This window comes from Haliotis cracherodii, unplaced genomic scaffold (assembly GCF_022045235.1).
Source record: "Haliotis cracherodii isolate W230 unplaced genomic scaffold, xgHalCrac1.p SCAF_19, whole genome shotgun sequence".
In the NCBI taxonomy this organism is placed as follows: Eukaryota; Metazoa; Mollusca; class Gastropoda; order Lepetellida; family Haliotidae; genus Haliotis; species Haliotis cracherodii.
This window is the reverse complement of record NW_027266274.1, coordinates 16,896,540-16,921,224: the sequence shown is the minus strand read 5'-3', so window position 1 is coordinate 16,921,224 and position 24,685 is coordinate 16,896,540. Positions and strand designations below refer to the sequence as shown.

General features: G+C 42.2%; 2 protein-coding genes and 1 long non-coding RNA gene across 3 annotated transcripts; 2 read left to right on the top strand and 1 right to left on the bottom strand.

Annotated features, from left to right (window-relative positions):
• The first annotated feature begins 473 nt into the window (after window positions 1–473).
• Window positions 474–24,377, top strand: LOC139466615 (uncharacterized). Its single transcript, XM_071248202.1, has 13 exons — window positions 474–528; window positions 3,551–3,632; window positions 5,469–5,519; window positions 11,612–12,205; window positions 13,144–13,155; window positions 14,183–14,395; window positions 17,115–17,126; window positions 17,523–17,786; window positions 19,088–19,243; window positions 20,107–20,453; window positions 21,894–21,987; window positions 22,596–22,675; window positions 23,523–24,377. The coding sequence occupies exons 2-13, from the start codon at window positions 3,572–3,574 to the stop codon at window positions 23,640–23,642; spliced, it is 2,004 nt and encodes a 667-aa protein (XP_071104303.1). The 5' UTR covers window positions 474–528; window positions 3,551–3,571; the 3' UTR covers window positions 23,643–24,377.
• Window positions 2,081–2,705, bottom strand: LOC139466616 (uncharacterized). The gene is made up of 2 exons (XM_071248203.1): window positions 2,472–2,705; window positions 2,081–2,230 (listed from the first exon to the last, which is right to left on the bottom strand). Exons 1-2 carry the CDS (start codon window positions 2,703–2,705, stop codon window positions 2,081–2,083), a joined length of 384 nt encoding a protein of 127 aa, XP_071104304.1.
• Window positions 8,255–9,423, top strand: LOC139466808 (uncharacterized). Its single transcript, XR_011653630.1, has 3 exons — window positions 8,255–8,299; window positions 8,546–8,557; window positions 9,373–9,423. It is a non-coding gene; the product is annotated as an uncharacterized lncRNA (long non-coding RNA).
• Window positions 24,378–24,685: the final 308 nt, after the last annotated feature.

Sequence of the window (24,685 nt, the reverse complement as noted above, 5' to 3'; positions counted from 1 at the left end):
GTGTGTTAGTTTCACCCACCACTCAAGTACAACAAACCTGGCTGGAAACCCCCCCCCCCCACCCCCCCCCCCCCCTACCCCCTCGTGTATAGTCTACAACCGTCATTGGTTGGTCAGCATGGACACAGAAGACAACAAGTGCATGTACACACTGCCACTGTTGTTCATCTTGATTGAGAAACCACGGCATGGACCCGGGTATTGCCACCCGCTGAGGCAATCAACCCCACACCCATTCCCGTAATATGCTGCTTTTAGAATAAATGTTTGTCCCGACCCGGAAACAGGATGCGTTGCTTTTATACATCTAATCAATTGGACTGTGAAACATTGTGCTGCAAATTTGGGCGTCGGTTTGAATCTTGGCTTCTGTCTGTATGAGTTCGCTGTGTATTATATGAAAGTAATTACTTTTAGCCCACCATTAAAGACATGACAGGCATTATATTATATATAAGGTGCCTCTATAAATGACGAAATCAATTTCTAAGTTCAGTTGCTGTGGTTGGAGCTGTCTGATCTGAAGACGTGAGTAACTGCAGTTTCTGCGTTATTGTTGAATATCTGATCTGACGGAGACGACGTGGGTAGCTAGAGTACCTGCGTTATTGTTGAATATCTGATCTGACGGAGACGACGTGGGTAACTAGAGTACCTGCGTTATTGTTGAATATCTGATCTGACGGAGACGACGTGAGTAACTAGAGTACCTGCGTTATTGTTGAATATCTGATCTGACAGAGACGACGTGAGTAACTAGAGTACCTGCGTTATCGTTGAATATCTAACGGAGACGGCGTGAGTCGCTAGAGTACCTGCGTTATTGTTGAATATCTGATCAACTCAAACCATGCTGCTCCCCTTATTATTTTCGTAACATCGTAACACCATTAATTAGAGTGAAGTGTGTGTGTGTGTGTGTATGTGTGTGTGTGTGCGTGTGTGTGTGTGTGTGTGTGTTTGTTTATCAGTTAATGAAAACAATAAGGGGAACAACATGGTTTGAGTTAAATGGATATTCAACAAATATATAATATTTAAATATGTTTGAAAAGCTTAAGCAATGTTACGTGTCGGTTTTATGGTAGTCGTTTCAATTTAATAAGACGCCATCATATCTAGGTGAAGTCAAATCAAGTCAAATTGAGTATTGCATTCTAGACCACTGGCATAGCTACGTTAATTCAAGACCGCGCCTGTTGTTACAGTTAGCTTCCTGTAGGTGTAGCATGCGTACAGAACCTATTCCTATTGAAGAACTACATTTGTTTAATAGGGACTAGTTGGATAGAATCATGACACAGATAGAATGGATTATTTTCTTAAGTCAGTAAATCGAAGTGATATTATGCCAGGTCACGCAATGGACATAACTCAAACACAACCAAGTTCCTTCATTACTTGTCAACGTCAACATATTTGCCGGATACTGAACGATATTACGGGAGAGTTACTGTATGTATGTATTTCTCAGGTTCTAACAAGATTTTATATTCTCTGTAAATTGAATGTCAAAAACTAAACTGACGGCCAAAAGAAACGTTACCAACAATATTTCTAGGATAAAATATGACCAACAAATTTGAAGCATCAATAACAAATGTATTGTAGAAATTCATCATTCAGAACAGTAAAATGCGAATTTACTAATTCAACAACAAAGTCCTTGACCTCCAACAGGGACATTTCTCGACAAGGGGTCATTTGTCCAGTATTCGATCAACAACATTGGTTACAACTTTAAGGTGACGACGGCCCAGACCGTTCAATACGGGATATGACCTCCATGAGCGGCAATGCATCTTCGAATGCAGCGTCGAACTGAGTAGACAAGCGTCCTCACATCGACGGCAGGTATCCGATTCCATTCCTCACGGGGGCAACGATCAACGCTTGTCTCGTGAAGGGAGACGTTGATATTTCCGAAGACGACGCCCAAGCTGGTCCCAGAGATGTTCTATGGGTGACAGATCTGGTGATCGAGCTTGCCACGGCAGGACAGTGACGTTGTTGGCATTGAGGAAGTCTCTAGTAATACGTGTGTGGCGTTATCTTGTTGGAACACCGTCCGTTGTTGACGCTAGATGAAAGGAAGAACCACTGGCCGTAAGATATTGTCAGTGTAGCGTTGTGCTGTCAGACTGCCTTCGATGCTGACAAGTTCAGTCTTCTCATCCCCGCAAATGCCGCCCCAGACCATCACACTTCCGCCCCCGTAAAGTTCCACCTCCTGGACACAACAAGGAGCCGTACGTTCACCATGTCGTCCGCCCATCAGGTTTGAAGGGTTGGAACCTGCTCTCGTCACTAAACAGCACTTGCCGCCATTCCCTTTGTTGCCATCGCTGAGTTTGCCTGCACCACGTCAATCTGGCACGTCGATGTTGACGGGTCAAGGTCATGCCCTTGAAAGGGTGATAAGACCGGAGACCATAATGTCGTAATGATCAGGTCACTGTTTGTCTGCTGACCGGATGTCCTAAGCTGTTGGCAGCTGATGACGTCACAGTAGGAATTCTGTTCCTCAGATGAAGTACCCGTAAAAAGCGGTCATCCTGCGGGGTCGTGACCTTTGGTCTGCCACTCCGTGGTCTGTCTGTGGTTCTGCCAGACTGTCTGAGGCGTGCGACCAGTCTGGTTATGGTCATCTTGGAGCAGTTCATGTTAATGGCAACCGCTCTCTGTGTCGCTCCCATCTGCAGCATACCTATGGCTCTCTCCCTCTGGACATCAGTCAGTCTTGGTATATTCGTTGGTGTTAATCATCGCAACCAATGATGGGGAACAGATCCGTGCGTAACTTAAACCCGGAAATTGCGCAATAATTTGGGAAAGAATGTTTTAAACAATTGCTTGAAAACACCAATATCTCCCAAAATCCGCAAAGCACGTGCAAAGAACGACAGAGAACATGAAGGCTGTATTCGTGAGATGTGTTCGTTACTGCTTTTGAACAAGTTGGCATCTTTGTTTCAAATTGGCAAATCAGTTAATGTTGGTAACGTTTCTTTTGGCCCTCAGTTTATTTTTTTTAACAGAGGATTAAAATTCCGGGGAATATCTTTAAATTCCACGCTTTTGAATACTTTTGAAATAGCTACAGGTTCTCCGATCCATGTGTTCGAGATAACCCAATAAAGGAGGATAACAAAGGGGATAACAAAGGAGAATAAGAAAGGAGGGTAACAAAGATGGATAACAAAGGTGGATAACAAGGGGGATAGCAAGGTTGGATAAAAAAGGTGGATAACAAAAGGGGATAGCAAAGGGGATAACAAAGGGATAACAATGGGGATAACAAAGGGGAACAACAAAGGTGGATAAGAAAGGGGGATAACAAAGGAGGATAACAAGGGAGGGTAACACGGGAGGATAACAAAGGTGGATACCAAAGGGGGATAACAAAGGTGGATAAGAAAGGGGGATAAGAAATGGGGATAACAATAGAGGATAAAAAAATTCGAACACTGAGAACAGGTAGCATAACACTACATTGAAAACACAACATGGTTTCTTCTGCCATTTAGAGTGATATGTTTTGTGCTTTCAGCTGAGTTTCTAGTGAGCCGAGATGTTCCTGTATCTTGTCATGGTGATGTATGCCGTCAAACTTGGCGTCCACGCTCAAAACAGTAGGTAGCATCTCACAGCAATCACGCTTTTGATATCTTAGTCTCACTAACACTAGGCGGGTAGCAAGTGGCGGAGTATGAATGGTCCATTATCAACTTGCGGGGTAAAGAGTGGTGGGTAACAAGTGATGGGTAACAAGTGGCGGGTAACATGAGGTGGGGTCAAAATTGGTGGGAAACAAGTGGCGGGAAACAAGTGGTTGGTAACAAGTAGCGGATAACATGAAGTGGGGTAAAAAATGCTGGGTAACAAGTGGCGGGTAACAATTGGTTGGTAACAAGTGGCTGGTAACAAGTGGCGGGTAACATGAGGTGGGGTTAAAAGTGGTGGGTAACAAGTGGTGGGTAACAAGTGGCGGGTAACAAGTGGTGGGTAACAAGTTGCGGGTAACAAGTGGCGGGTAACAAGTGGCGGGTAACAAGTGGTGGGTAACAAGTGTTGGGTAACAAGTGTTGGGTAACAAGTGGTTTGTAACAAGTGGCGGGTAACAAGTGGTGGGTAACAAGTGGCGGGTAACAAGTGGTGGGTAACAAGTGGCGGGTAACAAGTGGTGGGTGACAAGTGGTGTTTAACAAGTGTTGGGTAACAAGTGTTGGGTAACAAGTGGTTTGTAACAAGTGGCGGGTAACAAGTGTTGGGTAACAAGTGTTGGGTAACAAGTGGCGGGTAACAAGTGTTGGGTAACAAGTGTTGGGTAACAAGTGTTGGGTAACAAGTGTTGGGTATCAAGTGGTTTGTAACAAGTGGCGGGTAACAAGTGGTGGGTAACAAGTGGCGGGTAACAAGTGTTGGGTAACAAGTGGTTTGTAACAAGTGGTGGGTAACAAGTTGCGGGTAACAAGTGGTGGGTAACAAGTGGCGGGGAACAAGTGGTGGGTAACAAGTGGCGGGTAACAAGTGTTGGGTAACAAGTGGTTTGTAACAAGTGGTGGGTAACAAGTTGCGGGTAACAAGTGGCGGGGAACAAGTGGCGGGTAACAAGTGGTGGGTAACAAGTGGCGGGTAACAAGTGGTGGGTAACAAGTGGTGGGTAACAAGTGGCGGTAAACAAGTGGTGGGTAACAAGTGTTGGGTAATAAGTGGTGGGTAACAAGTTGAGGGTAACAAGTGGTTTGTAACAGGTGTTGGGTAACAAGTGTTGGGTAACAAGTGGTTTGTAACAAGTGGCGGGTAACAAGTGGTGGGTAACAAGTGGTGGGTAACAAGTGGCGGGTAACAAGTGTTGGGTAACAAGTGTTGGGTAACAAGTGTTGGGTAACAAGTGGCGGGTAACAAGTGTTGGGTAACAAGTGGTGGGTAACACGTGTTGGGTAACAAGTGGTTGGTAACAAGTGGTGGGGAACAAGTGGTGGGGAACAAGTGGTTGGTAACAAGTGGCGGGTAACAAGTGGTGGGTAACAAGTGGTTGGGAACAAGTGGTGGGGAACAAGTGGTTGGTAAAGGAGTAAGGTTTTGATAGCAAGTGTTTCAACCGTCGCCATGAGTTGAAAGCAGACATTACAATGTTCATCAAGATGTCGTTCATTGCAAATAATCTTTACAATGTTCATCTGTGTGTCAAATGTGATCAGTTGGTCTAACGGTATCCCTTATTGATCGAATGTTGTAAGTAACATTTGAAAAAAACCTTTTGAGCGTTCATTTCTTATGAAGATCAAGAAACATCAGACAATAATATCGGTAACAGTTTTTACACGTGTTCTGTTCCCATGTAGCATGTTCATTATTTATGGAATCATATGCTATGGTTTAGTTGGTCAATTTCTCAGACAACCAGATGTGCGCCAGGTAGGTGGATGAAAATATGGATCTGATATCCGTTCATTTTATTACAGCTACCCAGCCAGCTGTGTTTGCAGATGATACACGCGGCGGCTCAACAAGGGGTAGGTATCCATTATTGGGAAACAAGTGATGTGTAGAGAGGTGTGGAAAAATAGCATCTCTTATGTATCAGCTTTCATAAGTAAACTTGATACGATCTTTGACTGTTCGTGTTAACATCATATACCAGTGTTTTACTTTGCTAATATATTTATTACTTATTTGAATACAATGTTGCTACAAGTAGCTGTAAATTATCTGATATCTGCTCATATTTGTTTCAGCTGCCGAAGCATGTGAGTTTACAGCGACAGGATTTCAGCAAGTGATGTGGTATCTAGTGGTGTGGTATCTAGTGGTGTGATATCAAGCGGTGTGATATCAAGTGGTGTGATATCAAGCGGTGTGGTATCAAGTGGTGTGATATCAAGTGGTGGGATATCAAGTGGTGTGTTATCAAGTACTGGGACAATGTCCCTCTTGATATATTGACTGTTCAGATCTGACAATGACCCTCTTGATGTGTTGACTGGTCAAATCTGACAGTTTCCCTCTCTATGCATCGACCGTTCAAATCTGACAATTTCCATTGTTATGTGTTGACCGTTCGAATCTGAGAAATATCCTTCTTTATGTGATCTGCAATCAGCAGTAGTCTCACATGGGTCGACTTTTATAAATACACTGATTCCTTTTAATGTGTTCATTACATATCGAATCATGTATATGCTATGGTTGTGTTTGTCAACTTCTCAGATAACAACATTGGATCATTTCTGTATGATGGTTTACATGCATATCTGCGTCAAGTAGGTTGACATCAATATGGATCTGATATCCGCTCCTTTTATTTCAGTTACCCAGTCAGCTGACTTTAGGAATGATACACGCGGCGGCTCCACAATGTGTAGGTATCCATTATTGGGAAACAAGTGATGTGTAGAGAGGTGTGGAAAAATAGCATCTCTTATGTATCAGCTTTCATAAGTAAACTTGATACGATCTTTGACTGTTCATCTTAACATCATATACCAGCGTTTACTTTGTCAAGTGTTTGGACATTAATATTGGCTAATATATCTATTACTTATTTGAATACAATGTGGCTACAAAGTAGCTGTAAATTATCTGATATCTGCTCATATTTGTTTCAGCTGCCGAAGCATGTGAGTTTACAGAGACAGGATTTCAGCAAGTGATGTGGTATCTAGTGGTGTGGTATCTAGTGGTGTGATATCAAGCGGTGTGATATCAAGTGGTGTGATATCAAGCGGTGTGGTATCAAGTGGTGTGATATCAAGTGGTGGGATATCAAGTGGTGTGGTATCAAGTGAGGTAGTAACAAGTAGTGTGATATCAAGTGGTGTGATATCAAGTGGTGTGATATCAAGTGGTTTGATATCAAGTGGTGTGGTATCAAGTGGTGTGTTATCAAGTACTGGGACAATGTCCCTCTTGATATATTGACTGTTCAGATCTGACAATGACCCTCTTGATGTGTTGACTGGTCAAATCTGACAGTTTCCCTCTCTATGCATCGACCGTTCAAATCTGACAATTTCCATTGTTATGTGTTGACCGTTCGAATCTGAGAAATATCCTTCTTTATGAGATCTGCAATCAGCAGTAGTCTCACATGGGTCGACTTTTATAAATACACTGATTCCTTTTAATGTGTTCATTACATATCGAATTATGTATATGCTATGGTTGTGTTTGTCAACTTCTCAGACAACAACATTGGATCATTTCTGTATGATGGTTTACATGCATATCTGCGTCAAGTAGGTTGACATCAATGTGGATCTGATATCCGCTCCTTTTATTTCAGCTACCCAGCCAGCTGACTTTAGGGATGATACACGCGGCGGCTCCACAATGTGTAGGTATCCATTATTGGGAAACAAGTGATGTGTAGAGAGGTGTGGAAAAATAGCATCTCTTATGTATCAGCTTTCATAAGTAAACTTGATACGATCTTTGACTGTTCATCTTAACATCATATACCAGCGTTTACTTTGTCAAGTGTTTGGACATTAATATTGGCTAATATATTTATTACTTATTTGAATACAATGTGGCTACAAAGTAGCTGTAAATTATCTGATATCTGCTCATATTTGTTTCAGCTGCCGAAGCATGTGAGTTTACAGCGACAGGATTTCAGCAAGTGATGTGGTATCTAGTGGTGTGATATCAAGCGGTGTGATATCAAGTGGTGTGATATCAAGCGGTGTGGTATCAAGTGGTGTGATATCAAGTGGTGGGATATCAAGTGGTGTGGTATCAAGTGAGGTAGTAACAAGTAGTGTGATATCAAGTGGTGTGATATCAAGTGGTGTGATATCAAGTGGTTTGATATCAAGTGGTGTGGTATCAAGTGGTGTGTTATCAAGTACTGGGACAATGTCCCTCTTGATATATTGACTGTTCAGATCTGACAATGACCCTCTTGATGTGTTGACTGGTCAAATCTGACAGTTTCCCTCTCTATGCATCGACCGTTCAAATCTGACAATTTCCATTGTTATGTGTTGACCGTTCGAATCTGAGAAATATCCTTCTTTATGAGATCTGCAATCAGCAGTAGTCTCACATGGGTCGACTTTTATAAATACACTGATTCCTTTTAATGTGTTCATTACATATCGAATTATGTATATGCTATGGTTGTGTTTGTCAACTTCTCAGACAACAACATTGGATCATTTCTGTATGATGGTTTACATGCATATCTGCGTCAAGTAGGTTGACATCAATATGGATCTGATATCCGCTCCTTTTATTTCAGCTACCCAGCCAGCTGACTTTAGGGATGATACACGCGGCGCCTCAACAGTGGGTAGGTATCCATTATTGGGAAACAAGTGATGTGTAGAGAGGTGTAGAAAAATAGCATCTCTTATGTATCAGCTTTCATAAGTAAACTTGATACGATCTTTGACTGTTCATCTTAACATCATATACCAGCGTTTACTTTGTCAAGTGTTTGGACATTAATATTGGCTAATATATTTATTACTTATTTGAATACAATGTTGCTACAAGTAGCTGTAAATTATCTGATATCTGCTCATATTTGTTTCAGCTGCCGAAGCATGTGAGTTTACAGCGACAGGATTTCAGCAAGTGATGTGGTATCTAGTGGTGTGATATCAATTGGTGTGACATCAACTGGAGTGATATCAGTTGGTGTTGTATCAAGTGGTGTGATATCAAGTAGTGTGGTATCAGTTGGTGTTGTATCAATTGGTGTGGTATCAATTGGTGTGTTATCAAATGGTGTGGTATCAATTGGTGTGGTATCAAGTGGTGTGGTATCAATTGGTGTTGTATCAACTGGTGTGATATCAATTGGTGTGGTATCAAGTGGTGTGATATCAAGTGGTGTGGTATCAAGTGAGGTAGTAACAAGTAGTGTGATATCAAGTGGTGTGGTATCAAGTGGTGTGATATCAAGTGGTTTGATATCAATTGGTTTGATATCAAGTGGTGTGGTATCAAGTGGTGTGGTATCAAGAACTGGGACAATGTCCCTCTTGATATATTGACTGTTCAGATCTGTTAATGACCCTCTTGATGTGTTGACTGGTCAAATCTGACAGTTTCCCTCTCTATGCATCGACCGTTCAAATCTGACAATTTCCATTGTTATGTGTTGACCGTTCGAATCTGAGAAATATCCTTCTTTATGTGATCTGCAATCAGCAGTACTCTCACATGGGTCGACTTTTATAAATACACTGATTCCTGTTAATGTGTTCATTATATATCGAATCATGTATATGCTATGGTTGTGTTTGTCAACTTCTCAGACAACAACATTGGATCATTTCTGTATGATGGTTTACATGCATATCTGCGTCAAGTAGGTTGACATCAATATGGATCTGATATCCGCTCCTTTTATTTCAGCTACCCAGCCAGCTGACTTTAGGGATGATACACGCGGCGCCTCAACAGTGGGTAGGTATCCATTATTGGGAAACAAGTGATGTGTAGTGAGGTGTGGTAGCTAATGGCGGGGAAAATATCATCTCTTATGTATTAACTTTCATAAGTAAACTTGATACAATCTATGACTGTTCATCTTAACATCATATAGCAACGTTTGCTTTGTCAAGTGTTTGGACATTAATATTGGCTAATATATTTATTACTTATTTGAATACAATGTTGCTACAAGTAGCTGTAAATTATCTGATATCTGCTCATATTTGTTTCAGCTGCCGAAGCATGTGAGTTTACAGCGACAAGATTTCAGTATTAAAAGCCGGGTATACAGAGGTCAGGTATCAAGTGACGGGATGTCAAATACTGGATATCAGGCTGTGGCAAATTAATGTTATAGTTTCCCTTATGTATCAGCTGTCGTACGTAAACTTGATACAATCCTTGACTGTTCAGTTCACATGAACATCATATACTGTCGTTTACTTTGTCAAGTGTTTTGATATTCATAATTTGTTTAATAATTGTATTACTTGTTTCAATACAATGTTGCTGTAAGTATTTGCAAATTAATATTGATAACGATATTTGCTCATTTCTGTTCCGGCTGTCAAATTAGGTGAGTTTACCGATTGTATGAAATCAAGTAGTTGGATGTCAAGTAGTGGGATATATAATCATAAAGAATTCCTGGCTGGGTATACACGTTATCAAGTAGTGTGGTATCAATTGGTGTTGTATAAATTGGTGTGGTATCAATTGGTGTTGTATCAATTGGTGTGGTATCAATTGGTGTGGTATCAAATGGTGTGGTATCAATTGGTGTGGTATCAAGTGGTGTGGTATCAATTGGTGTTGTATCAACTGGTGTGATATCAATTGGTGTGGTATCAAGTGGTGTTGTATCAAGTGGTGTGATATCAGTTGGTGTGGTATCAAGTGATGTGGTATCAAGTGGTGTGGTATCAATTGGTGTGGTATCAAGTGGTTAGGTATCAACTGGTGTGATATCAATTGGTGTGATATCAATTGGTGTGGTATCAAGTGGTGTGGCATCAACTGGTTCGATATCAATTGTTGTGGAATAAATTGGTGTGGTAACAAGTGGTGTGGTATCAAGTGGTGTGGTATCAATTGGTGTGGTATCAATTGGTGTGGTATCAAGTGATGTGGTATCAAATGATGTGGTATAAATTGGTGTGGTATCAATTGGTGTGGTATCAAGTGTTGTGGTATCAAGTGGTGTTTTATCAAGTGTTGTGGTATCAAGTGGTGTGGTATCAAGTGGTGTGGTATCAAGTGATGGGGGAGCAAGTGGTGTGGTATTCAGTGGTGTGATATCAAATGATGTGGTATCAAGTGGTGTGGTATCAATTGATGTGGTATCAAGTGTTGTGGTAACAAGTGTTGTGGTATCAAGTGTTGTGGTAACAAGTGTTGTGGTATAAAGTGTTGTGGTATCAAGTGTTGTGGTATCAAGTGTTGTGGTAACAAGTGTTGTGGTATCAAGTGGTGTGGTATCAAGTGGTGTGGTATCAAGTGGTGTGGTATCAAGTGATGGGGGAGCAAGTGGTGTGGTATTCAGTGGTGTGATATCAAATGATGTGGTATCAAGTGGTGTGGTATCAAGTGTTGTGGTAACAAGTGTTGGGGTATCAAGTGTTGTGGTATCAAGTGTTGTGGTAACAAGTGTTGTGGTATCAAGTGGTGTGGTATCAATTGGTGTGGTATCAAGTGGTGTGGTATCAAGTGATGGGGGAGCAAGTGGTGTGGTATTCAGTGGTGTGATATCAAATGATGTGGTATCAAGTGGTGTGGTATCAAGTGTTGTGGTAACAAGTGTTGGGGTATCAAGTGTTGTGGTATCGAGTGGTGTGGTATCAAGTGGTGTGGTATAAAGTGTTGTGGTATCAATTGGTGTGGTATCAAGTGGTGTGGTTTCAAATGGTGTGGTATCAAGTGTTGTGGTATCAAGTGTTGTGGTATCAAGTGATGTGGTAATTAGTGGTGTGATCAGTCAGATCAGTCAACAGACAGGTTAGACAACAGACAGGTGAAACAAGTCAGACAACAGACAGTTCAGACAGCAGAAGGTCAGACAACAGACTTATCTGACAACAAACAGGTCAGACAACATACATGTCAGACAACAAACAGGTCAGACAAAAGACAAATCAGACAGGTCAGACAACATACATTTCAGACAACAGACACGTCAGACACCAGACAGGTCTGACAGTTCAGACAACAGACAGGTCTGACAGGTCAGACAACAGACGGTCAAACAGGTCAGACAACGGACAGTTCAGACAACAAAAGTTCAGACAACAGATAGACTGCATCGGCACAGACAACACTTGGGCATCGTCTCGGTCGACAGACAACATCAGTGAGATTGAGGGGACATGGTATCCGAGCACGTCGATCCTACAGCGAAATGACGTTGACGTGGACCAGGCGGGTTCGGCGTTGGCAGTTTTGATGAGAGTTGCCTGTTACGACCTCATGCCCGACAACATGTGCACAAACACGCCTTGCATCAAACTGTGTACAGGACATTCACCCCTACGGAAGGGTGGCGTCATGGTATTGGGAGGAGTCATTGGAGAATTGGACACGAGACAACACTACTGCCCGGTGGTATCAGGAAGATGCTTCGTGACTGTTGTGCTGCCATTTATCCAACAGCCAAGAAGTATTGCCGTCAAGCATGAAAACGCTACTGCAAAGCTGGCTCGGGACTTCCTCATCAGCATGAACTTGCAGGATCATCGTGACAGGAATCGGAAGGAGACAAGTACCACTGGTTGACCTCTAGGACCTGTAGCGATGTCTCATCGAGACATAGCAACGAATTCCCTGAAACCTCATCAAGCGTTTGGGAGGGACATCAATTGGCGGAGTATGGATGTGTATGATATCAAAGTATGGAGTATCAATTGGCGGAGTATGGATGTGTATGATATCAAAGTATGAAGTATCAATTGGCGGAGTATGGATATGTATGATATCAAAGTATGGAGTAGCATTTGGCGGAGTATCTATGTGTATGATATCAAAGTATGGAGTATCATTTGCCGGAGTATCTATGTGTATGATATCAAAGTATGGAGTATCAATTGGCGGAGTATGGATGTGTATGATATCAAAGTATGGAGTATCAATTGGCGGCGTATGGATATGTATAATATCAGAGTATGGAGTATGGATGTGTATGATATAAAATTATGAGATATCAATTGTCGGAGTATGGATGTGTATGATATAAAGTTATGGAATATCAATTGTTGGAGTATGGATGTGTATGATATAAAGTTATGGAATATCAATTGTTGGAGTATGGATGTGTATGATATAAAGTTATGGAATATCAATTGTTGGAGTATGGATGTGTATGATATAAAGCTATGGAATATCAGTTGTTGGAGTATGGATGTGTATGATATAAAGTTGTGGGATACCAACTGTCGGATTATGGATGTGTATGATATCAAAGGATGGAGTATCAATTGGCGGAGTATGGAAGTGCATGATACTATGTGATGGGCTATCAATTGGCGGAGTATGGAAGTGCATGATATGAGGGAGTGTGATATCTAAACTAAAATACTTCGATCCTTCACTTTCTCTTGAAGATATATATATACTATCGCTTAGTTTGTCAACTGCTCAGACAATAATATTTATTGGTAAAAGTCTAATATTGATATTGACTTCTGCTATTTTTTGTTCCAGCTGCCAAACCAGGTGAGTCTACATATGGCATGGTATCAAGTGACGGGATATTAAGTGACGGGATATTAAGTGACGGGATATGGAGAGTATCAAGTGACGGGATATTAGGTGACGGGATATTAAGTGACGGGATATGGAGAGTATCAAGTGACGGGGATATGGAGGGTATCAAGTGACGGGATATCAAGTGACGGGATATTAAGTGACGGCATATCAAGTGACTGGATATGGAGAGTATCAAGTAACGGGATATGGAGAGTATCAAGTGACGGGATATGGAGGGTATCAAGTGACGGGATATGGAGGGTATCAAGTGACGGGATATCGAGGGTATCAAGTGACGGGATATCGAGGGTATCAGGTGACGGGAAAATGAGGGTATCAGGTGACGGGATATCAAGCGACGGGATATGGAGGGTATCAAGTGACGGGATATCGAGGGTATCAGGTGACGGGAAAATGAGGGTATCAGGTGACGGGATATCAAGCGACGGGATATGGAGGGTATCAAGTGACGGGATATCGAGGGTATCAGGTGACAGGACATCGAGGGTATCAAGTGACGGGATATCGAGGGTATCGAGGGTATCAAGTGACAGCACCCATTATAATATTTCGACTGTTTTAATTAGTCTTCACAGTAATATGTTGGCCATTGAGAGCAGATGTCACAGTGTCCCTCTTTATGTCAACTTAAACAGTTTTCCTTACAACGACCCAAATGGTTCGAATGTTGTAAGGAAATTGTATGATATCTTTTTATGTGGATAATTCTTGTGAGGCGTGTCTGTTGTTCAGACAATTACATTGATGCTTGATTGATCTTGTTTAGGCATTGTTTACATGCATATTTGTTATCGGCAGTTGCAAATCAATATGGATTTTGAGATTCGTTAACCTTTGTTTCATCTATTCCGCCAGATGATAACATATCAGTGTTTAACTCACCTCTTTGAGGTACTACTTCACTTCATCAATGGGATATTGATTAATTAATGAATTTTTTAAATATTTCTTTATGGAGCATTCTCTTCTTTAGCAGCTCTAAAGGTAGTTGCAACATTCCTTGTCGTATGCGATAAATGCGACTACGACAAAGGTTATGGCTACGTGAGAGACCCAAAGGACTGCAACACCTACTACCAGTGCGTGCGGGATAAAGGGGTGTACTACACGTTTCACTGTCCACCAGGCCTGGTGTGGGACGCACAGGCTCTGGCCTGCAACTGGCCATACCTCGTCCCCAGTTGCTGTAAGTAGCCTTTACTCCATTCTTCTGACATGTAACTGACATGTAACTGACATGTAACTGACATGCAACTGACATGTAACTGACATGTAACTGACATGCAACTGACATGTAACTGACATGTAACTGACATGCAACTGACATGCAACTGACATGTAACTGACATGCAACTGACATGCAACTGACATGTAACTGACATGCAACTGACATGTAACTGACATGCAACTGACATGTAACTGACATGCAACTGACATGTAACTGACATGTAACTGACATGCAACTGACATGTAACTGACATGTAACTGACATGCAACTGACATGTAACTGACATGTAACTGACATGCAACTGACATGTAACTGACATGTTATTGACATGTAACTGACAAGTTTCTAAAGCCCCATTCACATTGACTCATTTACTTACGTGAGTATATATACTTACATAAGTAAATTTACTTATTGTGGCATGTGAACGCATTTGCTTACGTGAGTAAATATACTCCATGAGTAAAGAGACATGAGTGTATATTAGCTACACCTGATGAGGTCTCGTAAAAGTATATTTACTCATAAGTATAAATGCTCCTGGAGTATTTCTGGTCATGTGAACAGATTCTCTATTTGCTTACGTAAGCATATTAAATCCAAGATACTGATAATCAGTAAAGAATTCCGAATGTAATTTCGTAAGGGCTATATTTAGCAACAGGGATTGCATCATAGCTACTCTCGTCCAGACAGCCGTCTGGAGTGTGCATGGTTTAGTAGTCTGCCATAGAAAATGCCACCTAAAAAGAGCTCTGATCCTAAAACAAATGCTAGGAAGTCTACCCGTAGACTTTCTTGGAGTGATGAAGAGACAGAGCGTTTGTTATCGCTGAGGAATGAGAAAAATGTTGAAAAACAGCTCGAAGATCCAAAGAGGAATAAAGGAGCAATATATACAATGATTGCAGCTGAAATGGAAATGGAAGGATTTCATAAGAGTAATGCACAGTGCAAAATACGCATGCACACGTTGAAGAGAACATTTTGGGATTGCAAGAAAAACATGAAGACAAGTGGTAAAGGGCGAAAACTCTGCAAGTTCTATAACAAGCTGAATGAGATATTAGGACAAAGACCAGCGACTTCCCATGTAAAGCTAGTGGAAAGCATGGCTCGAAATAAGCATTTTGCGAATGAGGACATGACAGATGAAAGCGAAACTCAGAAGAAGTGGAGGACAATGAAAGAGATGACAACGAGACAGAAGAGCCTCCGAAAGAGAAGGGTGATGATGGAAATAATACAGCTAACAGAGTGGAAGATAATGAAGATTCAAATGATAATAAGAGTGGCAAGACAAGCGAAAGATGGGAAAAAGATGGGAAGACAGATAATAGGGAACCAAAGAAGAAAGATGTGAAAACAGACAAGAGAATAAAAAAAAAAAAAGTTTGGAGACAGCTCTCGGAACGGTCATGAGGGAATATTCGGCCAGTAACAGCAAATTTGAAACACTAATGATCTCATGATATGCGTGTATGGCTTTAGGAGCCATGGCTTCAAAGGGTAAGCTGCACCCAAAATCACAACTGGCATTGATACTTGCTTGTTCGGCAATCTCAACTGCCTGGTCCAGTTTGGGAATAAGTCGTTTGTCTCTCCTCTATAGTACAGTTCTGAATTGCCAAAGACCCTGGCATCATGAATTTTACCCGGCCATCCTACATTCACCTCGGTGATTATGTACTGCTGGTCACACAATGCTTGTAGGGAAATAGAATAAAATCCTTTCCTATTGAGGTAGTCACCGTGAGCTAGTGAAGGTACAATTATGGGGATATGGGTTCCATCAATTGCCCCTACACAGTTTGGGAATCCCCATGTCTCCTGGGAGCCATTAATGACAACCTTTAATTCTTCATCTACTGGAAGCTTCACATATTTTGCCAACATTTGTTTTGTAATTGCATTGCATTGCAGATATCAGGCACACATTTATGCACGGTTGAGATACCAACCCAAAGAGGTTGCTGATTGCTCTAAACTCCGCAGAGGAGGCAAGCGAGTAAATTGTTATGGCCACCTTGTGATCCAGCTCCAATGGTTCCCTCACATACATTTCCTGTGCAGGAAAATACGGCTGTAGTTCATTGCAAAGAACATAAAATGTTTCACGTGTCATGCGAAAGTTATCATCACAGTTTATCATCAAATGATCGTTTGACGACATTGTTCCAGAAGTGTTGAGAACGTTCTCTCTTCCACAGTTCTCTTTCCTGGCATAATCCTAAGACTAATCCCATACTAAGAAAGTATGGAAGGTCTCTCTTTCGCCCCTGGTTGACTATCTTCGACAGCGACATGGCCTCAAATGATAAAAGTCCAATTTAATTATGAAATGATGTGTACTTCTGCCTTGCATAAACGTCATGTGAACGCAATGTAAATACTTTTGCTTACATGAGTAAATATACTCCATGAGTAAATTTGCTTACATGAGTAAATTTTGTCCATGTGAATGGGGCTTAAGACAGTATTAACATGCTATTGACAATGCCCTCACTTCTTACATGTTTCTCAAATGTTTCTCAAATGTTACTAACATGAAACTGACATATAACTGACATGTAGCTGACATGTTTCTAAGATAGTATTTACATGCTTCTGCCAATGCCCTGTTTTTGTCGAGGAAATGATTGCCATGTGTGTTATTATTTTCATCCTTTCGTTTCAGCCAACCCGCCAGGTGAGTAAACGGTATACAGTTTAAAATAACACAATCCTGTAATCAATTCTAGTGGTGATGAAAGTGGGTTGACAGGTGCACGTAAGCTCATGTGTATATTTATTGTGTGGTTGACAGACCCATGTAAGTTCACGTGTATATTTATTGTGTGGTTGACAGACCCATGTAAGTTCACATGTATATTTATTGTGTGGTTGACAAGATAGTTCACGTGTATATTTATTGTGTGGTTGACATGTAAGTTCACGTGTATATTTATTGTGTGGTTGACAGACCCATGTAAGTTCATGTGTATATTTATTGTGTGGTTGACAGGTGCATGTAAGTTCATGTGTATATGTATGTGTTTGAGAGGTCCACGTAAGTTCATGTGTATATTTATTGTGTGGTTGACAGATCCATGTAAGTTCATGGCCCCAGATCCAAGCAACCCCTACGGCTACAAGAAGTTGGTCTCAGGGACGTGGCTGGTCAAGGAGTGTCCACTTGGAGAGATGTATGACCCTCACACGTGCACGTGTGTACCAGACCCGTGTTACAACAGGGAGTACCATCCCAGCAACCCCAATGCCTACAAGCAATACGTGAACGGGAAGTGGGTTGTCAAGTGGTGCGCATTCAAGCAGATCTACAACCGAGACACCTGCACATGTGTGGCGGGTAAGTCCAGTCTCCTATGTGGTAGATAGATCCAGTCTCCTGTATGGTAGGTCCAGTTTCCTCTGTGGTGGGTAGATCCAATCTCCTGTGTGGTAGGTGCAGTCTCCTGTCTGGTAGGTCCATTGCCCTATGTGGTGGGTAGATCCAGTCTCATGTGTGTGGTGTGGTGGGTAGGTCCAGTCTCCTATATGGTAGGTCCAGTCTCCTGTGTGGCGGGTAGGTCCAGTCTCCTGTGTGGTAGGTGCAGTCTCCTGTGTGGCGGGTAGGTCCAGTCTCCTGTGTGGTAGGTGCAGTCTCCTGTGTGGCGGGTAGGTCCAGTCTCCTGTGTGGTAGGTCCAGTCTCCTGTGTGGCGGGTAGGTCCAGTCTCCTGTGTGGTAGGTAGGTCCCAATCTCCTGTATGATGGGTAGGTCCAGTCTCCTGTGTGGTAGGTCCAGTCACCTGTGTTGCGGGTATATCCAGACTCCTGTGTGGTAGGTAGATCCCAATCTCCTGTTTGATGGGTAGGTCCAGTTTCCTGTGCAGTAGGTCCAGTCTCTTATGCAATTAGGACCTAGCAATAACTCGTTCTTTGATCGGATATTGATTATTGATTGAGCCTGAGAATCCAGTACAAAAAACTAATTAAATCAGATTCAGGTGTTGAGTGAAGCAAAACGTTTATTGTACTGATGCCTGGTTATGTTTATACATAACAAATCTTCGGGACTTACATGTGTAGCACAAATGTCATTTAAGTCGTTATAGTTATTACAGTGCATATCTTGTAGAGGATTTTCCTTGATCCGATGTTTCAACCGTAGTCATATAGTCAGAATCTCTTAAGCACCCAGGGGGCACGGGTGGCCCAGTCGACTAAGGCGCCGCGATTCGTTGTGCAGAGTTGCGTCCCTTGGACACGCCAGAAACCTATGATTGTGGGTTCGAATCCCGGTTCGCTCCGATTATGTTTCTAGGTTTGTCAGCACCATAACCGTGCTCGTGGGTTTCAACGAAGTGGTAAACGTCTGAGACCTGCATCATTTCGGGCTTTCCTCCCACATTAAGCTGACACACCGCGATATAACTGGAACACTTTTAAAAGCGGCGTTAAACCCCACCCCCCTCCTCCAGCTAACATCCCTCTCCGTCCTGACCCCGTCAGCCCACTGTGAGGACTGGGACAACGCTGGTTCTAGCGTACAGGATGTTCAACGTTGGACATGAAGAAATAAGAAATGACGGAGAGTGTTCTATGCTTGATGTTTTTGACGGAGGTCACACAGTACTTAGATGTTTTTAAAACGTGTCCTTGCACTTCAGACCCGTGCCTAGAGAAGAAGGCCCACCCTGCCAACACGCACGTGTACTTGGAGTATGAACACTCCAAATGGATTGTGCGGCCGTGTGCACCAGGCACGGCATACAACGAGACCTCCTGCAACTGTGACATTCACTCCCGCGTGCCGTTCATTCCAGGCAAGTATTAAATAGTGTCCTACATTCCCTGAAGGACATGGCTGATGTTGTAGGTTGTAGGCTGTTCTGTATTTAGACATGTCTGATGTTGTTATAGTTGTAAGCTGTTCTATAATTAGACATGTCTGACGCTGTAGGTTGTTCACTGTTCTGTATTTAGACATGTCTGATGTTGTAGGTTGTAAGCTGTTCTATAGTTAGACATGTCTGTTGTTGTAGGTTGTAGGCTGTTCTATATTTAGACATGTCTGATGTTGTAGGTTGTAGGCTGTTCTGTATTTAGACATGTCTGATGTTGTAGGTTGTAAGCTGTTCTATATCTAGACATGTCTGATGTTGTAGGTTGTAAGCTGTTCTATATTTAGACATGTCTGATGTTGGAGGTTGTAGGCTGTTCTGTATTTAGACATGTCTGATGTTGTAGGTTGTAAGCTGTTCTATATTTAGACATGTCTGATGTTGTAGGCTGTAAGCTGTTCTATATTTAGACATGTCTGATGTTGTAGGTTGTAAGCTGTTCTATATTTAGACATGTCTGATGTTGTAGGTTGTAGGCTGTTCTGTATTTAGACATGTCTGATGGTGTAGGTTGTAGGCTGTTCTATATTTAGACATGTCTGATGTTGTAGGTTGTAGGCTTTTCTATATTTAGACATGACTGATGTTTAGGTTGTAGGCTGTTCTATATTTAGACATGTCTGACGTTGTAGGTTGTAGGCTCTTCTATATTTACACATGTCTGATGTTGTAGGCTGTAGGCTGTTCTATATTTAGACATGTCTGATGTTGTAGGATGCGCTTTGAAACAACTCGTTTTGAGATGAACGATGTGTTTAATCTGTGTGTGTCTGATACTGTTGTAGTCTGTAAGCCTGTTCTGTACCTTCCCCTGTACTACAACACTGAAGACGTCGCTCACGACCACCACGTGGACAACCACGGCGTGTACATCCACAATGACATCCCTGCAGCAGTGTGGGATGGCAGCAGCTCTCTCAGCGTGCCATACTTCAGAAACGGTTACTATGGCGATGAGCTGACCATATCCTTCTACTATTTCCGCTTCGACAACGTCACCCGCGTCGTCGTGAGCAACTCCCTCTGCGATGGCGTAGAAGCCACAGTCTACATCATCGTGGTCCCCGACGGCGTCTGTTTTTACGTCAAAAACAACTACGGCAACACGTTTGTGATGTGCGTGCCGTGTCCGGTAAGTGCGTCAGACTGAACAGACACAACGCAAGGGCCAATGTGCTAAAATGACCTTCGGTAAAATGACATGTTGTCCCTTTCCATCCGTAATGTGACACAACCATCCTGTCTCTCTGTTATCTGACACTTTGTTTACAGCTATGTTTCTGTCTCTCTTTCATCTGACACTATGTTTACAGCGATGATCCTGTCTCTCTGTTATCTGACACTATGTTTACAGCTATGTTTCTGTCTCTCTTTCATCTGACACTATGTTTACAGCGATGTTTCTGTCTCTCTGTTATCTGACACTATGTTTACAGCGATGATCCTGTCTCTCTGTTATCTGACACTATGTTTACAGCTATGTTTGTGTCTCTCTGTTATCTGACACTATGTTTACAGCTATGTTTCTGTCTCTCTGTTATCTGACACTATGTTTACAGCTATGTTTGTGTCTCTCTGTTATCTGACACTATGTTTACAGCTATGTTTCTGTCTCTCTGATATCTGACACTATGTTTACAGCTTTTTTTCTGTCTCTCTGTTATCTGACACTATGTTTACAGCTATGTTTGTGTCTCTCTGTTATAAGACACTATGTTTACAGCTATGTTTGTGTCTCTCTGTTATCTGACACTATGTTTACAGCTATGTTTCTGTCTCTCTTTCATCTGACACTATGTTTACAGCTATTTTTCTGTCTCTCTGTTATCTGACACTATGTTTACAGCTATGTTTGTGTCTCTCTTTCATCTGACACTATGTTTACAGCGATGTTTGTGTCTCTCTGTTATCTGACACTATGTTTACAGCTATGTTTCTGTCTCTCTGTTATCTGACACTATGTTTACAGCTATGTTTGTGTCTCTCTTTCATCTGACACTATGTTTACAGCTATGTTTCTGTCTCTCTGTTATCTGACACCGACCACCCTGCTTCTGTAATATGACATCATTCACTTTTCTTTGTGGACTCTAGCACTGTGTTTACAGCAATATAAAGTTTTTCTGTAATTTGACACCAACTCTGTGTGTTTCTCTGTAATCGAAATCCTATGTCTTTGTATATCTGTAAATTGACGCCAATCTCTTTGCACATCTGTAAATTGACGCCAATCTCTTTGCATATCTGTAAATTGACGCCAATCTCTTTGCATATCTGTAAATTGACGCCAGTCTCTTCGCATATCTGTAAATTGACGCCAATATCTTTGCATATCTGTAAATTGACGCCAATCTCTTTGCATATCTGTAAATTGACGCTAATCTATTTGCATATCTGTAAATTGACGCCAGTCTCTTTGCATATTTGTAAATTGACGCCAATCTCTTTGCAAATCTGTAAGTTGACGCTACCTACCCTGGCGTTGACGTTTTAGATTTACGCCGGCCTCTCACACATGTTAGTTGTTTGACACGTCCTGGCACGTGACTCGTAGATGATGTTGTCATTACAGGGTGCGACAGGGTGGAGTTTTGCCATGTTGAAAATCCATGGTGGCAAAATGATTGGCGTCACTGGAAAGGAATACAGGGTGAGGGATTTCTATGGTGAGTAACACAAACATCATTACTGGATAAAGGATTTCTATGGTAAGTAACCAAAACATCATTACTGGATAAAGGATTTCTATCGTAAGTGACACAAACATCATTACTGGAAAAAAACAATTTTGAGGGTACTAGATAAATGAATTATTGATGGTTGACGGATTTCTAGGGTGTATTATTATTATTGGATGACCACCTTCCTTGGGAAGAGACATGCGTATTACATGGTGACAAGCTTTATCTGAAGTGACAAATGTTTGGGTAAGAGGCAAGTGACAAGGCCACAGCACAGAGCTGAATGGTGAGAGGAACATAGGGTACACCACTACATGACTGACAGTCTGGCGAGGGTGTAAACCATTGCTCTCTTCTGAGATTCAATAATTGCTTGCGCTCTTACCTAATACCCATATTCATGTTGAAATTCTGAAACGCTTACACTGAAACGCAAATTTTGGAACATTGAAATACTGACAATTTAATAATGGAACACAAATATCTCGAACCGGTTTTGGTTTCGAATGAACTCAACATGTATCAAATCGACGTTGAAAACCTCCAATACATCCGGATTACCTCCTACAACTGATCCGATTGATTCCATTCAGGCAAGATACCCCCGACGAAGTGCCCGCTGAGTATCGGCAAGGGTCTCCAACATCCAAGCTACTACGGGAAGATTGTCCAGGTAAGACTCATGAGCTGGGTGTTCCTGGGTACTGTGAGATAATGGCAGGGAGCTGGGTGTTCCTGGGTACTGTGAGGTAATGGCAGGGAGCTGGGTGTTACTGGGTACTGTGAGATAATGGCAGGGAGCTGGGTGTTCCTGGGTACTGTGAGGTAATGGCAGGGAGCTAGGTGTTCCTGGGTACTGTGAGGTAATGGCAGGGAGCTAGGTGTTCCTGGGTACTGTGAGGTAATGGCAGGGAGCTAGGTGTTCCTCGGTACTGTGAGATAATGGCAGGGAGCTGGGTGTTCCTGGGTACTGTGAGGTAATGGCAGGGAGCTGGGTGTTCCTGAGTACCTTGAGATAATGGCAGGGAGCTGGGTGTTCCTGGGTACTGTGAGGTAATGGCTGGGAGCTAGGTGTTCCTGGGTACTGTGAGGTAATGTTTCTCCACGAATCGGCTTGTGAAGGACCGACAATCCACAATGCAAGTTCTTTCACAATTGTACCCCTCTGATTGTATTAAGGCATTTCAGAGAAGTATTTCTCTTGAAATTCAAAGAATTGGGCTACTTCAGAGCGCCCTTATGAAGCATCTAAACTAACTCATTCCGTGGGGACGCAAGTCAGAATACCACAGCAGTCTGCTAGTCATTCTATGGGTGGAATATCACTTAATGCAAATACACAGAATATCAACTTACATGTGATTACTTTAAAAGACCCCTTGTATTGCTATATACCAAGGCCAATCAGAATGTCCTTGTAACGTGTGCTATCTTTGAATATGCCAATTAGATACATAATGCTACGAAAATTCATGTACGCATGCAACAAGTGTGTGATGCAGTGGCTTGTTTCCTTACAGTTTGTGGTGTACGTGGGCTGCAACCCTCATCAATACAAGAGGGCCTCTGACCTTCTCAAGCAGGGTAGCGTCAATGCTGCCTTGGTCGGAACCACAAGCCCCCCGCCCGTTATAGAGTAAACTCTAGGAAGTGGCTGCCCCCTAGTGTCCTCTGTATGCTTACTTCCTGTGTGTGCATCTCAGGCCGTGTCTTCCCCTAGTGTCCTCTGTATGCTTACGTCCTGTTTGTGCATCTCTAGCCCTTGTCTTCCCTTGCATCCTCTGTAAGCTTACTTCCTGTGTGTGCATCTCAAGCCCTTGTCTTCCCCTAGTGTCCTCTGTATGCTTACTTCCTGTTTGTGGCATCTCTAGCCCTCCCCTGTCTTCCCCTAGTGTCCTCTGTATGTTAACTTCCTGTTTGTGCATCTCTAGCCCGTGTCTTCCAATAGTGACCTCTGTATGCTAACTTGCTGTTTGCGCATCTCTAGCCCATCCGTATTTCCCCCTAGTGTCCTCAGGATGCTAACTTCCTGTTTGCGCATCTCTAGCCCGTGTCTTCCAATAGTGTCCTCTGTATGCTTACTTCCTGTCTATGCATCTCTAGCCCGCACATGTCTTCCCCTAGTGTCCTCTGTATGATAACTCCCTGTATGTGGCATGTCAACTTTCGACATATCACTATTGCTATGGCTATCACTATTGCTATCGCAATCACTATTGTTGTGTCTATCAAATGTTCTATGGCTATTACCATTGATGATGGCTATCACTATTGCTCTATTATTTATTTCTCTGGCTATCACTTTTTCTATGGCTATAAATATTTCTATGGCTATCACTATTGCTATTGTTGTCTCTACCCTTATCACTATGACTATCACTGTCGCTAGTCGTATCCTTCCTTCTATATTTTGTTTTCTCTATTATGCAATAGGTTACCTATGTATTCCCTTTTATTAGACGCATTTCTTACACGACCCCCACCTCTGGCCACCCTGTAGAGCTCTACTGCTTCATGTAACCTGCACCCGCTACTCTCCTCAACCCCTCCCGCCATTCACACCCCTATTCAGCCTATGCAACTGACAATCAGTTTTGCGACAAGGAAATAAGCTTGAAAGAGCTTCTCTTTCTGAGTTTGAATATCTTTGCATTAATGAATACAAATAAATTGCGCTACATCA

Coding starts and splice junctions, on each gene's coding strand:
- LOC139466616 (XM_071248203.1), bottom strand. CDS start 2,705: ATGCTGCAGATGGGAGCGACACAGAGAGCGGTTGCCATTAACATGAAC. Junction 2,231..2,471: donor CCAACAGCTTAGGACATCCG/GTCAGCAGACAA, acceptor TGTTGTGTCCAG/GAGGTGGAACTTTACGGGGG.
- LOC139466615 (XM_071248202.1), top strand. CDS start 3,572: ATGTTCCTGTATCTTGTCATGGTGATGTATGCCGTCAAACTTGGCGTC. Junction 5,520..11,611: donor ACGCGGCGGCTCAACAAGGG/GTAGGTATCCAT, acceptor CATACATTTCAG/ACAACAGACACGTCAGACAC. Junction 19,244..20,106: donor CCGCGTGCCGTTCATTCCAG/GCAAGTATTAAA, acceptor ATACTGTTGTAG/TCTGTAAGCCTGTTCTGTAC.